At 49.1% G+C, this 17,960-nt stretch overlaps 1 protein-coding gene across 1 annotated transcript; it reads right to left on the minus strand.

Moving 5' to 3' along the window:
• Positions 1–225: 225 nt before the first annotated feature.
• Positions 226–17,419, minus strand: LOC129548204 (uncharacterized). The gene is made up of 5 exons (XM_088831691.1): positions 17,388–17,419; positions 16,309–16,532; positions 15,826–16,227; positions 8,025–8,140; positions 226–4,436 (listed from the first exon to the last, which is right to left on the minus strand). The coding sequence occupies exons 1-4, from the start codon at positions 17,417–17,419 to the stop codon at positions 8,067–8,069; spliced, it is 732 nt and encodes a 243-aa protein (XP_088687817.1). The 3' UTR covers positions 226–4,436; positions 8,025–8,066.
• Positions 17,420–17,960: the final 541 nt, after the last annotated feature.

Raw genomic sequence — 17,960 nt, forward strand, 5'->3', positions numbered from 1 at the left:
TTATGATAAGGGTGAGAAGTCGGGGGTGGGGGCTGGGAGCGGGGGGAGGGATTTGCTAGTGTAATGGTCCCTTCACAGAGAAGAGGCAGGGCCGTCTCTGAGTGACAGAGGGGTCAGCCCGATGGTCAGGGCAGTGTCTGGAGTCGTGCCCCCCGTCGTGGCAGCTCCTCTGTGCCGCAGAGAGGTCAGCACCGGATTTCCACATTGGCTCATGTTTCTGGGGAAAAAAAAAAAAAAAAGGCCCCTGAGGGCTGAGGCCTCCATCACATGGGGTGTGGGATCTTCCCAAGCCTGGCACAGGCAACAGCTCTGACCACTGGCCCAGCTTTGGAACAGGAGGAGCGGAAGTGTCCTATAAGCGGTGAGAGGCGGGGGAGGGCAGTCACCACCACCAAGCGCTGTGCCCTCGGGGTTTGTGGCTTTGGCCCAGGACCTGCCCAGGGGGAGCTCATCCTCCAGAGCTCCCAGGAAACTGCCGCCCTGTGGGGAGACCCAGGGCATGCCCAGGCAGGGCAGGAGGCAGCCTGGATCTGGTGTCTCCAGGAAACTGAGGCAAAGCCCGCAGCATCCTCTCTGTGCTCAGAAAGCCAGGCCAGAATCAGCTCAAATAAAGAATTTGTCCACACGTTAGATCAGGCTCTAGTTCCATTCAGGAAACTTGCTATAAGCTCCTCTAAGTGAAGCATCCCCCAGATGCGGGACTTGACTTCTAGAATTCAGTCACTAAAACGGATGGCGGGGCCTGAGCTCCAGGATGCAGCTGAAGGCTTGGGAGGTATACGCTGAGGCCTCGTGGCAAGCAGCACCCCAGGCCACCTGCCCATCTTTCTGCTTCCTGTAATACTTTTGTTGCTGCAACCCTAGGCTTTATCTCTGGTGTCCCTCAGCTCTTTCCAAAGTGGTTTCTGAGAGGACCCCCAGCGTGACATGGTTTCTAGGCTTCGGAGCCTCCCCCCGCTGTCCACTGCCGTCTCTGCAGCCATAGACTGGCAGGACTTCTCCCTTTCCTTTTCCCCATTGTTCCCATCTCCCTGCATAAGCCAGTTCAGATCCACACATGAGACTGTGCCAGGCGCTGTGCTGGGCACTGGAAACCTAGAGCTGATGCAATCCCAGGAGCTCCCAGGTCTGGAGGAAACATTCAAAAAATGCTTCAGTTCAGTTCAATCGCTCAGTCATGTCCGACTCTTTGTGACCCCATAGATGGTAGCCCACCAGGCTCCCCTGTCCCTGGGTTTCTCAAGGCAAGAACACTGGAGTGGGTTGCCATTTCCGTCTCGCTGCTGCTGCTAAGTCGCTTCAGTCGTGTCCGACTCTATGCGACCCCATAGATGGTAGCCCACCAGGCTCCCCTGTCCCTGGGTTTCTCAAGGCAAGAACACTGGAGTGGGTTGCCATTTCCGTCTCCAATACATGAAAGTGAAAACTGAAAGTGAAGTCACTCAGTCGTGTCCAACTCTTCGCAACCCCATGGACTGCAGCCTACCAGGCTCCTCTGTCCATGGGATTTTCCAGGCAAGAATACTGGAGTGGGGTGCCATTGCCTTCTCCTTTACAATCTTCTATCGATTTCCAAATAGGCTTTCTGAAATATTTTAGAAAAATTTCATTTCATTATCCTTCTAACAAACTCTGAAATTTCTTCACAAATACTGAGTTTATTATCTCTCACGTTGTCACATCACAACCTATACCTCAAACTGATGTTTTCTGTATATATAGGACTAAAAACGCCAAAGCCTCATTCTGGTCTCTCAAAAAATATAAAGTCTTTCATACTAAATTTCACTCTGCTCAACAAAACAAATTATATGCTCTCATTCAGGTTATTCACCTACATTCTTATCCTGTTAATATAGTTTCTGACTCCTTATATTCAGTCTTTATATTAAGAAATATAAAAACTTCTACCATAAATCCTATTCAATCTATTATCCAACAACTTTTTCTTGAACTACAATCTATGATTAGGAACCACACTTCCCCCATTTATATTACCCATATTCAAGAACATTCTTGTCTTCTTGGCCCTATCGTTCATGGCAATAAACAAGCTGATAAACGTGTCTCTTTTTGCTACTCCTGAAAAGCAACATGCTCTATTACACAATAATGCTGGCTCATGACATCAAATTTGGAAGATTCCACACCGACACACTAAAGAAATCATGAATAATCGCTCCACTTGTAGGCCCTGACATCTGCGACTCAAGGTGTCAGTCCTCGAGGATTACAGCCCAATGAACTACAGAAATGGATGCAACTCATTGCCCTGAACTTTCTCCCTCTTCCTTTGTTCATGTCTCAATCGATACAAATTCTTCTTTTCTATGGGCCACACCTCTCCAAGGTGAAACTACACGACATGTTATAACCCACCTGTTAGCTTCCTTTACACTAATGGAAACAGCTAATTCTATAAAAACAGACAACGGCTCTACCTATATTTCTAGACAATTCAATTTTTACAATCGTTTTCTATTAAACATATTACAAGTATTCCTTATAATCCACAAGCACAGGACATAGTTGAACGAACACATCACACACTGAAACTACAAATAAAAAAATTTAAAAATGGGGAATACACAGGAACACTTCTATCTTCCTTATCCAGAGCAGACTTTACTAGATTCCAATGCAATATATTCTTTAAGCCTATAACGATTGCGAATACAGCTTTATTTGTTTTAAATTTTTTAAACTTACTGAAAGGAGGTATTTTGACAAAAGCAGAAAAACATTTTGAGGCATTGAAAGACACCGCCCTTCCTCTGCCCATTTGGTGTCGAGACAGGTTGACCAAACGATGGAAATCTGGAAAATTAACATTACAGGGAAAGGGGTATGCTTGTATTTCTCCAGATGGATCCAACAAAATCAGTTGGCTCCCTCTTCATAAGATCTGCCCCAGGGGAGCCACCGGCATTCAAGATAGAGAAGAAACGGTGAAATCCCCAGGAGGAGAAGTTTCCAGTACAAGCCATGGCGGTTTTAAAAATTTTCAAGAAACTCCACAGGCAGCGTCATCGACTTTATGATCTCCCTACTGGGGGATAGATAAAAACCATTACTAACCAAGCTGAAAATCTGATTTCTCAACAGGGAATACCTCGGAATCCTGAAAATACTTTTGTTGCTATGCTTGCTTTGCTTGTTTTTGCTTCCCTCGCTCAGGCTGATTTGATTAATCACACTTATTGGGCTTATATTCCTAACCCCCCTTTATTGCAGGTTATAAAATGGACATAGGACCGATCATATCCACTAACGACTCGGTACATATGCCCCCTCCTTGGAATTTGGAGGGGCCCTCTCATCCTGAGAAAGAAGGAAGACTAATTAACATTTCTCTAGGCTATTAAATCCTTCCTTTAAGCATGGGCCCAACAGAATTATGTATTAATGTTCGTCTACAAACATGAACTTTCATCCTATCTCCAAAAAAGAGCTTCTGCACATTGCTTGGACTGTTTACTGCCCTGTCCTTTTATGAGAACCATGTCAATACTACCAAAACTCTAGGAAAAGGACAAAAGTTGGAATATAAGGGGTTTACTTATAAGGACTTTAAATATACTCCTATTTTTTGGGATATATGTCAAGCTAAATCAGAGAAATTAAGGTTTATGTCCAATTACATCTGTGTTGATTGGGGACCCTATGGTATATGCTTATCTAACTGCTCAGATGATATTAATAGTACTATGTGTGATTACATTACTCAGGTAACATAGAGGGTTACCAACAGTTCCATGAAACACTTCCATGACAAAGGACTCCTTGACTGGCTTGATGGTGGAAAGGCACTTCCTCGCCCTCAAATCGTCCTCAATAAACAGATTGGGCCTGAACAATGGGACATCTGGAAACTTACAGAGACCAGCTGTAATCATTGTAACTATTCCTTCCGTTATAATCATTCACATTTTACTGAACTGAACAAGCTTGTGTTTCCCTTTCTTCTGTTATAGCCATAGGAAACTTACAATTTAATAAGACTTTACATTCTGTGACTTGTACAGATTACAAATTGTACAGCTGTCTTAATCCCTCTTATCTCTCTAAAAAACAAATCCCTTTTGATTCTTTGATGGCGACATAGTCTGTGGTTGCCAATAGATATCCGACGACCCTAGGAAGAGAGTCCCATGAAAGGACTTCCCTCCCAATTACTCACTAAATTACTCGGACGATCTAAGCGATTCATTGGATGGCTATTTCTTGGCATTTTGAGATTAATAGCCATTTGCACCACTGCTGCTGTTGCAGACATTGCTTTACAGACTTCAATCCAAACACGAAACTTTATTCAAAATTGGAATAAAGATGCTCATACTATATGGGTCACGCAGGTTCAGACTGATGAAAAAGTTCAAGATAAAATTCAGAAATTAAAAACAGCCATCCAACGGGTTAGAGATCAATTGATAGATCTACAAAAAAACAAATATTATTAAATTATGATTGGAATTCTACTCAAAGTTTGTATCGCTCCTGTTCAGTTCAACCATAATGCTTACAATTGGGAACAAATCAAACTTCATCTGCAAGATGTACATAATAACACTTGCTTAAATGTACAATTGTTGCAATAGAAAATTTTTGAAACCTTCTCTAAGAGTCTACCCTCTTCCAATAATTTGGAAACCTTAGCTGAACAGCTTAACTGATCCATGATCTGGGCTAGACCCTCTCGGATGGTTTCAAAGCATTACACATAGTATTGGACGTGGAACTATAACGCTGAAAATTGTCCTGGTGATTATATTTGTAGCATACCCATGCCTTTCAACTAAAATTGTTCAAACTAAACAAACTCAATTGGTCAGGGCCTTCTTCACAAAAGTATCTACAGTTCAATTCAGTTCAGTTCAGTCGCTCAGTCATGTCTGACTCTCTGCGAACCCATGAAAGTATCTACAGTCACCCCCAATTGTGAAAAAATTAAAAAAGGGGGAATTGTCAGGGGATGTTCAGCTTTAAGGGATCAATATATTATTTTTTTCTTTTGTGTGCCGTTTCTCAAGGATTTTCTATTCCTTATCAGTTCCTGGAAAACAGGAACAAGCAGAGCTGCACCCAGTTCTCAGGACTGACATCATGAGGGCACCTTTTGGATTCCTTTCAGTGACTCCCTTCAGTGATCTTACTGATATGTAATCTATTCAGTTACACCCCTCTTACTCAAGATATGGAATGCTTTCTGGCCCTTTGAAGACTGTTATTTGCTTGGCTTTGTCTTTGCTCAATTTTTTTTATTGCCTAAAGCTGCCTTGTATTAAGACATAAAAAGATGCGTTTCTGCAAATAAAGCACCCTTGTTTCACTCGAGACTTGGGTCACCACGTCCCTCTTATCACCTCCAGTCCCCAGGTCCTGGTCTATAATGACCATGACAGCGTACCACTAGAATTTTAAAGTCCATAGATTTTAATGAAATTTCTATTCCTGTCTCTGAGCTGCTGCTGTGCTTTGTCTGGGTCCTCCAGGGGGACACCTCTCAGACCCACTCTCCTGGATCTCCTGACCAGGTGTTCCCTCCCTTCTCCTCCCAGTAGTTCCAGTACATCAGTGTCCATCCGCAGTTACACCCTCCCTGTCTCCAACCCCACTGCATACACTTGGGGGCCTCACCGCAGGTGTCCAGCAACCTGGTCAGTATGGGACACGTTCAGCTGGTCCGTGATGACGCTGAGGTCCTGGTAATAGCTGCTGGCACATGAAGTCAACCTCAATCTCCCATGCTGCTTTACCCCAGGCCTTCAGGACACAAGCACCATTCCTCCTAGACAATTTTGTGCTTTCTCACAAAGGCAACACAAGATGGTACTAAAAGGAGATCTGGAGCCTGGGATTGCACATGGGTTCTGCCACCCTTTACTGTGTGTGAGTCTGGGAAAATCAATCATCCTTTTTGAGCTTTAGTATCCTCATCTGCAAAATGGGGACATCACCCCCTTCATAAGTTGCTACCATTCACTGGTAACACGCTGCTGCTCATTTATCTCATTTAGTCCCTGCTGCTGCTGCTGCTAAGTCCCTAGCCCTCTCTAAACCAATCCTCGAAGCCTGGTTATCCAGTCTGAGGAACAACTAGCCACTGGATGAAGTCTTTCCTTCCACGCATATCTTCAAGTAGTTCTCCCTCTTCCTGCAAAGCGCTTCTCTTTGTATCTGTCTGGAAGTCTGTTTCTCGTACTCTAAAATCCAGCTCGAACTAAGCTCCCAGGATTGGCACGTGTTTCCTGGGCCTCTGAAGCCCTCATGGCCTGATCTCTACCACAGGTGGCTGTAGAAGTGTCAGTCCAAGAACAGGATCTCCTCCATGCCCACAGGGAAGGGGACTGAGTTGGTCTTTGTGTGAGACCATGGGATTAAAGCTGACCCAGTGGGGCTCTCCTGTCCTGGGCTCTCTTCTACCAACCAGCTCCCTGTCTTGTTCCAATCACAAGTGGGCCCGACCAGAGCGGGCCTGAGGGGCTGGATACTGCAAGTTCAACACCAGGCAGGAGAGAGGGTCCTGAGCCTGGGGCACAATTGTTTGGCTCCGTCCCCAACACCATTTCTCTGGACTGAGGACTTAAGAGTCCAAGAAATGCCTGGTGAGAGACAGGGCTTGTTTGGGGAGGGCTCAGCAAGAGACCCTAGGTCAATCAGTCTTTCACTGAATGAGAACAGCAACAGGAGAATCCATGTGGGGAAGGGAGGAGCCAAGGGAAGGGCCATGCTTAGCCACTGGCTTCCTCCCGGGCAGCTGCCCAGTCTCGCTGGTTCTTGAGGCAATATTCCCAGAGAAGGAATACAACTGCCCTTAGGGTATTTTCCCGGCATGAAATTAAAAGACGCTTGCTCCTTGGAAGGAAAGTTATGACCAACCTTGATAGTATATTAAAAAGCAGAGACATTACTTTGCCAACAAAGGTCCGTCTAGTCAAGGCAATGGTTTTTCCCGTGGTCATGTATGGATGTGAGAGTTGGACTGTGAAGAAAGCTGATCGCCGAAGAATCGATGCTTTTGAACTGTGGTGTTGGAGAAGACTCTTGAGAGTCCCTTATACTGCAAGGAGATCCAACCAGTCTATTCTAAAGATCAATCCTGGATGTTCATTGGAGGGACTGATGCTAAAGCTCAAACTCCAATACTTTGGCCACCTCATGCGACGAGTTGACTCACTGGAAAAGACTCTGATGCTGGGAAAGGTTGGGGGCGGGAGGAGAAGGGGACGACCGAGAATGAGATGGCTGGATGGCATCACCGACTCTGTGGACGTGGGTTTGAGTGTACTCCGGGAGTTGGTGACGGACAGGGAGGCCTGGCGTGCTGTGATTCATGGGGTCGCGGACAGTCGGACACGACTGAGCGACTGAACTGAACTGAACTGAATTCCAGAGCTGGCCTGCCCTATCCATCTATGAGCCATGCATCCATGAGCTGGCCCTGCTCTTGCCCTCTGCTTCGCACCACCTCTCCTGTGCTCTAAGGCAGAGGGCAGTGAAGAGCAGTGACCTGGGGGAAGGGGAGAGGGATGTGTCCTGAAAGACCTCACTATAGACTATTCAACATGAACTGTTCCATGCTATTTTTCGAGTGGAAGAAGAGAAAAATCAGTCTCTGAGGACTCCTTGATCAGCCCCTACTGAATGCTTCCCAAGGCAGGCAGAGCACAGGATGAGGGTGCCGGGGTGTCAGCCATAGGACAGCCCTCCAGCAGGATCGACTGCAGCCTGCTCTCCAGGGTAGCTTGTGATGAGGATTAGGAGTGCGCTTCCTTCCTCCCAGCATGACTTTCAGGCTCTGTCGCAGAATCTGCCTGCTGTGGGCTCCGAACCGCAGCAGTATCTAACCTGCTGCGTGCTTGCGCTAGCCCTAGCACTCAGGAGTCCTGGCAGTGCCAGACTTGGGGCCCCATGGAGCCTCCTAGGCCCTCCTGTTGGGGCCAGCAGCTGACAGCACGCCCTAGAAGGGACGGACGGTGCTCATGACCCCCACCCCCTCGCTGCAGTCTTGTCCCTGTACTCACCAGCATCCCTTTGACACCTTTTCCTACCATGGTGGTGGTGGGTTAGGGGCTCTGGAGTCCCGGATCACACTCCCAGGCTTTGTTTCTAGCACCTTTCAGAGTACAGGCCTCCAGAGCTGTGGAGAGAGCAGAGAATGAGGTTGAAGATTTGGCCTGAGGAAGGCAAGGCAGGACGTGTGTGGCTCTCCAGAACATGTAGTGCACGGCCCAGACCACCTGCCACACTTCCCTCCAGTCCTGTTCCTTTCTGAATGACCCTTAATCCAGTTCCGACCTCACTCTTCTCCCAACACTTCCCCTGAAACCCTTGGTCTCCAGGCTTCCTGTCCCAATGGGCAAAGGTTTATTTTTGACTCCCAAGATGCCCAATTCTAAAAAAGGAAAAAATAAATGAACACAGAACCAGAGCAGGGTCCAATTCCTTCGTCTGTGTGAATGGCCTCAACCTTTCCCTTGAAGGGGAGTCAGCTTGGATTAGCACATGCTCCCCTACCTTGCCCCAACCAGGAGGCCAAGATGGGGCTCCCTATCCTGATGCTGGTTAGCCTGGGTTCCAGGCGTCTGGAATTACAGCATTAACTTGGACAAGAAGCTCTGGGCACAGCAAACACAGCATGTGCAGGCATACCTCCATGCCCTTGCTCAGGCGGGTGCCTGCAGAACACCTTCCCTCCTGCTCCCCAGGTGAAATTCTACAAACCCTTTGGGACCCTGCTTCAGTGTCACTTCTCTTCTGTTGCTTTACCTGACACAGCACCCACTTCAAGAAGAATGAACAAATTGCTTCCTCTTTTGCATTTTGTGCTATCAGTGTTCTTATAAACTCACTCAAGACATATTTGTTATGTCTGTCAACTGTGGGTTGGGCAGTTCCCTGAGGGATTGGATGTGTTTTATTGACCCCTCTGTGCCCAGCTCTGCTTCCAGGAAGTGTTGGTGGAATTGAGTTGAAGGGAAATGGATAACACTGAGGCTGTGGAATCAGGAGCCAGGTCAGTTGGAGAGATCTTTCACAGTTAACTGGGGCTGGCAGTAGGGGGTGAAGAGCAGACAGACTGACAGGAGGCACGGCCATGAGTCTGCTGGCGTCTGAAGATTTGATGTTGGACGGATGCAGATGGACGACAAGGTACTTTTTGACATACCACAGGAATGGAATCAAACTTCGAGAGCTGCAAGGAATGCTCTCATGGGAGGAAAACCCATGGTCAGATGGACAAGGACGTTCACCCTTCATAGCACATGGTCACAGGAAGCACATGGGGTCTTCTCTGGGTACTCTCAGGGAGTGGACTCTACTGCAAAGGCAATTCTGAGTCACTCGGCCCCACCGACAGCCACCTCAAGAGCTCGCAGACCCAGGGAGTCATTGGAAAGCTAGAAAAGACGAGGGAACAGCTTTTCTTTCCCTATGCAAATCCACCCTAGTTTCAGTTCAGTTCAGTCGGTCAGTTGTGTCTGACTCTTTGCTATCCCATTAACTGCAGCACACCAGGCCTCCCTGTCCATCACCAACTCCCGGAGTCTACCCAAACTCATCGCCACTGATTTGGTGATGCCATCAAACCGTCTCATCCTCTGTCATCCCCTTCTCCTCCTGCCGTCAATCTTTCCCAGCATCAGGGTCTTTTCAAATGAGTCAGCTCTTCGCATCAGGTGGCCGGAGTAATGGAGTTTCAGCTTCGGCATCAGTCCCTTCAATGAATATTCAGGACTGATTTCCTTTAGGATGGACTATTTGGAGGTCCTTGCAGTCCAAGGGACTCTCAAGAGTCTTCCCCAACACCACAGATCAAAAGCATTAATTCTTTGGCGCTCAACTTTCTTTATAGTCCAACTCTCACATCCATACAGGACTACTGGAAAAACCATTGCCTGGACTAGATGGACCTTTGTTGGCAAAGTAATGCCTCTGCTTTTTAATATGCTGTCTACGTTGATCATAACATTCCTTCCAAGGAGGAAACAAGTGTCTTTTAATTTCACGGCTGCAGTCACCATCTGCAGTGATTTTGGAACTCCCCAAAATAAAGTCTGTCACTGTTGCCACTGTTCCCCATCTATTTGCCATGAAGTGTTGGGACCAGATGCCGTGATCTTAGTTTTCTGAATGTTGAGTTTTTAAGCCAGCTTCTTCACTCACCTCTTTCACCTTCATCAAGAGGCTCTTTAGTTCCTCTTCGCTTTCTGGCATAAGGGTGGTGTCATTTGCATATCTGAGGTTATTGTTATTTCTCCCAGCAATCTTGATTCCAGCATGTGCTTCATCCAGACCAGCGTTTCTCATGATGTACTCTTGCATATACGTTAAATAAGCAGGGTGACAATATACAGCCTTGACGTACTCCTTTTCCTATTTGGAACCGGTCTGCTGTCCCATGTGAGTTCTAACTGTTGCTTCCTGACCTCCATATAGGTTTCTCAAGAGGCAGGTCAGGTGGTCTTGTATTCCCATCTCTTTCAGAATTTTCCACAGTGTATTGCGATCCACACAGTCAAAGGCTTTAGCATAGTAAATAAAGCAGAAATAGATGTTTTCTGGAACTCCCTTGCTTTTTTGATAATCCAAAAGATGTTGGCAATTTGACCTCTGGTTCCTCTGCCTTTTCTAAAACCAGCTTGAACATTTGGAAGTTCACGGTTCACATATTGCTGCAGCCTGGCTTGGGGAACTTTTTGAGCATTACTAGGGTGTGAGATGAGTGCAACTGTGCGGTAGTTTGAGCATTCTTTGGCATTGCCCTTCTTTGGGATTGGAATGAAAACTGACTTTTCCAGTCCTGTGGCCACTGCTGAGATTTCCAAAATTGCTGGCATATTGAGTGCAGCACTTTCACAGCATCACCTTTTAGGATCTGAAATAGCGCAACTGGAATCCTATCACCTCCACTAGCTTTGTTTGTAGTGATGGTTCCTAAGGACCACTTGACTTCACATTCCAGGACGTCTGGCTCTAGGTGAGTGATCACATCATCATGTTTATCTGGGTCGTAAAGATCTTTTTTGTACAGTACTTCTGTGTATTCTTGCCACCTCTTTTTAATATCTTCTGCTTCTGTTAGGTCCATACCATTTCTGTCCTTCATTGAGCTCATCTTTGCATGAAATGTTGCCTTGGTGTCTCTATCTCTAATTTTCTTGAAAAGATCTCTTATCTTCCTCATTCTATTGTTTTCCTCTATTTATTTGCATTGATGCTGAGGAAGTCTTCCTTATCTCTCCATGCTATTCTTTGGCACTCTGCATTCAAATGGGTTTATCTTTCCTTTTCTCAGTTGCTTTTCACTTCTCTTCTTTTCACGGCTATTTGTAAGGCCTCCTCAGACAGCTATTTTGCTTTCTTGTATTTCTTTTTCTTGGAGATGGTCTCAATCCCTGTCTCCTGTACAATGTCACAAACCAGAATGTGGGCCACTGGGGAAGGGAATGGCAAACCACTTCAGTATTTTTGCCTTGAAAACCCTATGAACAGTATGAAAAGGCAACAAGATAGGACACTGAAAGGAGAACTCCCCAAGTCGGTAGATGCCCAATATGCTCATGGAGATCAGTGAAGAAATAACTCCAGAAAGAATGAAGGGATGGAGACAAAGCAAAAACACCACCCAGATGTGGATGTGACTGGTGAGAGAAGAAGTTTCAATGCTGTAAGAGCAATACTGCACAGGAACCTGGAATGTTAGGTCCATGAATGAAGGCAAACCGGAAGTGGTCAAACAGGAGATGGCAAGACTGAACGTGGACATTCTAGAAATCAGCCAACTAAAATGAACTGGAATGGGTGAATTTAACTCAGATGACCATTGTATCTCCCACTGTGGGCAGGAATCCCTTAGAAGAAATGGAGTAGCCATCATAGTCAACAAAAGAGTCCGAAATGCAGTGCTTGCATGCTATCTCAAAAACGACAGAATGATCTTTGTTCGTTTCCAAGGCAAACCATTCATTATCACGGTAATCCAAGTCTATGTCCCGACCAGTAATTCTGAAGAAGCTGAAGTTGAATGGTTCTGTGAAGACCTGGAAGACCTTCTAGAACTAACACTCAAAAAAGATGTCATTTTCATTATAGGGGACTGCAATGCAAATGTAGGAAGTCAAGAAACACCTGGACTAACAGGCAAATTTCACTTTGGAGTACACAATGAAGCAGGGCAAAGGCTAATAGAGTTCTGCCAAGAGAACACGCTGGTCAGAGCAGACACCCTCTTCCAACAACACAAGAGAAGACTCTACACATGGACATCACCAGATGGTAAACACCGAAATCAGATTGATTATATTCTTTGCAGCCAGAGTTGGAGAGGCTCTATACAGTCAGCAAGAATAAGACCGGGAGCTGATTGTGCCTCAGATCATGAACTTCTTATGCCAAATCCAGGCTTAAATTGAAGAAAGTGGGGAAAACTACTAGACCATTCAGGTATGACCTAAATCAAATCCCACCCTAGGTTACTTTGGCCTTTCCCCTGGCCACCAGGTGTCCTACATTACCTCAGGGCCAGGGCAGTGTGTGACTTCTGACAGTTCCCTTCAGTTAGCCACCCAGGCCAGGTTTCCTGCCTCTCTAGAGAAATCCCTAGTCATGGCTGTTGTCTTCTGGGGGCAGTCAGGAGAGGGAATGGGATCATACCCTTTTCTGACTCACCACATCCCTCTCTCCAAGCTATAAACCATAGACTTACTGTCTTCACCGCTGTCGTCCTTTGGCTAACAAATAATAATGGCAATGATGATAGTAATGAAGCAGAGCCACCTCTTGACTTGGACGTCATGCCTGCTGGTCAGATGTAAACTGAGGACACTGTCCTGGAACTTGGGCTACAGGGTGATACCCCTGAGTAATACAATATGGCCCTGGTGTTCAAGGTGCTTCTCTTTCTCGATGGAAGAAAGACTGCTTGGCAGCTGCTCCCAGGACAGTGAATTGGGTGCAAAACTTTGCTACTTCTCCTGCCGCTGCTGTTTCTGTTAACTGGCCCCATCCATCCATTCAAAAAGTACCACCTGAACCCCTATGATAGGTCAGGTCCTCTGATAGGGGTTGGGCTTCCACATTACCCAGGCACCAGGCCTACCCCTCACCCACCTATGGACCACTACTGAGAAACTGTCTATGCCATGAGGGTCAGAGTTAGGTTAGCTTATGATGAAGAGCTTGGACTCTGGGACCTGGGAGAAGGAGCTGACTCTGGGAACTCACTAGGAATGTGACTTCAAGCAAATTACTTAACCTCTCTGACCCTTGGTTTCCTCAGTCTGGAAGATGGGGCTAATTATACTTCCTTTGTACCTTCTGAAGTTTCTGCTTAAGTTTTGACTCTACAGGTCTTCCACTTTCTCCTCCCCTCCAATCCGCTAATCTTCTTGGACTCCTAAAACCCTGATTCCCTCCAATAGTCTTTCACAGACAACAGGATATGGCCTAAATCGTTCAGCAGGCAATTAGGGCTGGCCACAGTGCAATTCATTTATTCCACAAATATTTATTTTGGGCTTTCTCTGGGCCTGACCTGTGCTGGGCGCCATGAACTCTTCAGTCTGGGGCCTCCTGCAGCTTACAGGCTGGGTGGAAACAGAAACCAGTGAAACAGGTGACTCAAATGCATATATTAGAGCCTACAATAAAGGGTGGGAAAGGGAAAGATCCTCTTTAACCAGAATCTACACCAGTGGGGCCTGGCCTTGTCTGAGAGTTACAGAGGACTTTCCTGAGGAAGTGCTGTTTAAGAGTTAGAGGGGGATGATTAGGCAACAGTGAGCAACAGAAGAGTAAGGGAGATGATACAGAAAAAGATCAGGAGCCTGGGGCTCAGTGAGGGAGAAAGTGACCCAAGATGAAGGTGGATGCATAAGCCGGGTCAGGGTCTTCAGGGCCTTGTTTCGATCTTTATCCTGAGGGCAATGACAGCCACTGAAGTCTTGAAACCAGAGTTGTAACTGAGAGGAGGAGCAGTTGGTGGTGTGTGCATTTTGAAAATGCCAACCTAGATTAGTATGGAGAAAGGACTGGAGGGAGGCAAGAGGGGAAGAAAGGAAATGATTTGGACGAGGCCAGGCCAGGAATGAGGGGGCTTGGCTCAGGAGGGTGATGACAGGGTGGGGAGAGGTGCACAGATTTGAGAAAAGTATAGAAGGAAACTTTGGTAGGACTTGGTGGTGCATTGGATTTGGGGGTGAGGGATAAGGAGGGGTGTCTGGTTTCCAATGGTATAACAGGAAGAAGCCAGTGCCCGTCCCAGAGACAGAAACGCTGGGATGCTACAGGTTAGGAGTGGAGAGAGGATGAGCTAGGTTGGGTGAGTTGGGTTCAAGTTGCCCGTGAGCCACCCAAGGGAGGATAGGCAGAGGATAGTCATAGGACCTGGTCCATCTTTACTGTCTCATTGCTCAGTCTTCCTCCAAACAGGATTGTCAGGTCAAGCAATTTTAAGGGTCCATCTGGGTCAAGTCTTGAAGTCCTTACTGGGGATGGAAAGGTGACAAGACTTTTTCCCCTGCCTTCAAGAACCTCACAGTTTAGGAGAAAGATAGAAGAGGAAGCATAATTTCCCATTCACTGCGATGGAGGGGAGGGGAGGGGCTGTGGGAGTGCGGAAGGGCCCTTAGTTCTGCCTAGAGCCCAAACCAGCTACCTACAGCCACTTATGGCCACCTACAGGCCATGTGGGACCTTCCGACATCCCCAGAGGGTTCTTGCCTTCATCCCTTTGCTTAGGAAACTCCCTCTTCCTTGAGCACCCTTCTCCCCATTTCCATCTGTATATACCCCACCCATCTTCAAAACCTGTTCCAAAGCCATTACCACCAAGAAGCCTTCCTTTCTCTTGCATTTGCAGTCAGTCTTTCCACTGTGTCCCCGGTTACACCCAATACACGCAGTGTACATCTGATCAACAGGTTCCTCACACGCAGCCATTGTAGCACTGTTCAGTTCAGTTCAGTCGCTCAGTCGTGTCCGACACTTGTGTCCAAATCTGCCTTCCCCACCAGCTAGAGAGATCCCAGGGCAGAGGTGTGATTTTTCTGTATCCTCCGAGATGGGCACTGAGCCACAGTGACGGTGTATGCCTAGTCAAGGGGGCGTTTTCTTGCTGTGCTTGGAAAGACTTGGGCATACTCAATGTAGCCCATTAGTCCCTTCCTAGAACCAGTCCCCCTCACCCACTACCCTCCAATCTTCTGACACTCCCTCACTTTGGGGATCATTAACTTCTCAGGCCCTTCTCTCGTCTCCACCCTTCGGCCCCCCAGCCTTTATCTTCCTGCAGCTGCAGCATCAAGCTTCTTTCAGCAAAGAAACAGACCTAGGCCTAATGAGAGCTGTCAGAGACGGGGACGCGGCTCCTTTAAGAGTGGCGAGCGAGGGGGCGTGGCCTGCGAAGAACCTGCCCGAAAGGAGGCGCGGCTCCTGTAAGAAGCGGCCGGTCCGCCGAGAAGAGGCCCCTGAAGCGCAGGAAAAGGCGAGGTCGCTTTCGAAGCTGTAGCACCGCCTGGAGAGCCCCGATTCCTCCAAGCCGGCGCCTTGGCCTTAATCTGGCTGCGAGGTGGCGGGAGCGGCCGTTTCATCAACCGCCCCGTGTGGGCCTCTCAGCTGGTGCGGCCCCTGCCTTGAACAATGCCGGGGCGCCCAGGTCCCCGCCGCCTTGCCCGGTCCCCGGGCCGGCCCCGGCCCCTCCCGGCCCTCCGGGAAAGCCCCCTCCCGCCAGGCCCCAGCCTTGCGGTCAGCTCCCCCGGCCGCTGTCTGCGGGGTGCGCGCCCCGGGCTGCTAGGCCCCCGCCCGGGCCCGCCCTAAGCGCACCTTGCATGACGGTTGGCGGCGGGAGGGCGCGGACTCTTCCCGGGAGAGCAACCGCCCGAGAACACCGCGGCCGTAGCCCCTTCCCAAAGCCGGGAGCCGCAGACAAGGGTCCCAGGGCACCGGGACTCCCTGGCACGGCTTCCCAGGACCTTTGGGCGCGCAGGAACCCGCACCCGACCGGCGGGTCGGCGGTCAGAGAGGGAGGCAGGACGGCTGGACGTTCCCGCCATCTGCAGGCCCCGTGCGCAGACCCGACCCGCGCCTCCAACCGACGCTCCGGTCCGGCGCTACCCATACTGCCTCGCGCCCGCTGCTCGGGACCAATCGGCACGCAGCTCCCCTCCTCCAGGAGCAGCCGCCGCCCCCGCCCACCCCACGCCGCCGCTCCGCCCGCTGCAGCGCCTTGGTGACAGCGGTGACACCCAGACCCACGCACCTACCCAGCCTTTGCGGCGTGACGGACATCCCCACGCGTGCACCCACACTCATCCACAGATGCCCTCATGCATGCGCGATCACACACACACACTCGCTCGCGCGCGCTCTCGCTCTTCCTGAGCCTCAGCCCCGTGGAGCCACCAAACACCCAGACCGACGGCAGGATAGAGAGAGGCTCTGGCCGCAGCGCCCAATTCTCATAGCCCCTTCCCACGCTGCAGCCCGCTGGCCAAGGCGAGCTGGGTCCGCACCGCGGTGCGCCCAGGTGGCTTTGTTAAAGGGAAAGTTGCATCAGCCGCTTCAGGCTCTGTGCCACCGCGAGTCGGCCTGCCAGGAGGTAGGTGCTGCTTGTCACTCCTCCTGAGCTTGTTGTGTTTTGGTTTCCGGCAGGCTGTGGCCAAGAGTTTGGTGAAAGTTTGGAGAGTGGAGAAGGCTTTGGAGACCTAGCCAAGTCACTCCCCTCTGAGCAGTTCCCCAGGCCGCCCTGCCCACCCCTGGCTGACTTCTCAGACTCCTCCTCCCAGGGAATAAATTTACAACTTGCTCCAAGCTTTCCAATGATTGAGCCCCATGAGCCCCTGGGAGTGGGCTCCGGAAAGGAGGCCCCTGCTCCGCCCCATCCTGGCTGCCCTCCAGCTGGGGCCCTTGGAGGTAGTAGACGTCGTCCCCTTGGACTAGGCTGGAATGAAGCCAGAAAGGCCTGGGGCACTTGGGGGACTTGGGCTGGAGTTAGCCTGCCAGGCCCCAGCCTTCTGCACCTGACTTCACCCTAGAGAGAGGTCTGAGCAAATTCCATCCCCTTTGGATCAGTGCCGCGGGGGACTGTGGGCACAGCTGGGTAAGGCCTGGGTCCTCCTCCTTGGACCTGGAGGGCTTGGGGGTCCTTTCTCCACCGACCCTCTCACTGGTTTGGTCAAACCTACACTGCCTCGGGTTCTGTCCTTGGGTTGGGAGGATCCCCTGGAAGAGGGCATGGCAATCCGCTCTAGTATTCTTGCCTAGAGAATCCCATGGACAGAGGAACCTAGTGGACTACAGTTCATAGGGTCGCAAAGAATCTTACCCTACTGAAATGACTTATCACGAACAGGGCTTGTTGTATTACAAGGGCTGCAGGCACCAACCTGGACCCTCTGTTCTCGCCCTGGGGAGACATGCGGAGGTTCCAATTCTAGCTAAAGGAGACTTTGCCAAAGGGAACTTTGCTGAACCCCAGTTTCCTGTCCTACAAAATAAATAAAACACATTGCTCCAGGCTGCCACTGAGCAGCAAAGCTTGGCAGTTGGTGGAAAGGGGCTCCCACAATTGCTTGTCTTGAGACCCCAGCTTTCAAGGAGAAGGGCCAGTTAGTACTGGGATCAGGGGACTGTTGTCGCCCCAGCATGTGCTCAGGAAGGGGACCAGACTCTTCTCTGCACCTTGAGTCTGTCTTCACTGTTGTCTGCCCAGGAAACCAGTCTTCGTGGTTCCCTAGGGATAGTCAGCCTCCAAGAAGCTGATTCACACATGCCAAACTCAAACAAGATCAGTTGACAAGTGAGATTCCACTTTATTAATTTACAGAGGCTCTGAGCAAAAGAGCAGGTATCAGGCACAGACACTTCCTGGAGCGCCAGTCTGTTCCACCAGGCTTCTCCAGGGCCCAACCACTCAGAACTTACAACCTATTCACATTAGAGGCTTGGTCAGAACCAGG

Source organism: Moschus berezovskii, chromosome 24 (genome assembly GCF_049115385.1).
Source record: "Moschus berezovskii isolate FMDL1 chromosome 24, NW_MosBer_1.0, whole genome shotgun sequence".
Classification (NCBI taxonomy): Eukaryota; Metazoa; Chordata; class Mammalia; order Artiodactyla; family Moschidae; genus Moschus; species Moschus berezovskii.

What these genes read in the sequence shown, in the direction of transcription:
- LOC129548204 (XM_088831691.1), bottom strand. Translation starts at nt 17,419, where the DNA reads ATGTCTCCCCAGGGCGAGAACAGAGGGTCCAG. An exon ending in GGCGAGAACAGAGGGTCCAG is followed by an intron (nt 16,533 to 17,387) that starts GTTGGTGCCTGC and finishes CCTTTAACAAAG; the next exon opens with CCACCTGGGCGCACCGCGGT. An exon ending in GCCGCCAACCGTCATGCAAG is followed by an intron (nt 8,141 to 15,825) that starts GTGCGCTTAGGG and finishes CTCTCTCCACAG; the next exon opens with CTCTGGAGGCCTGTACTCTG.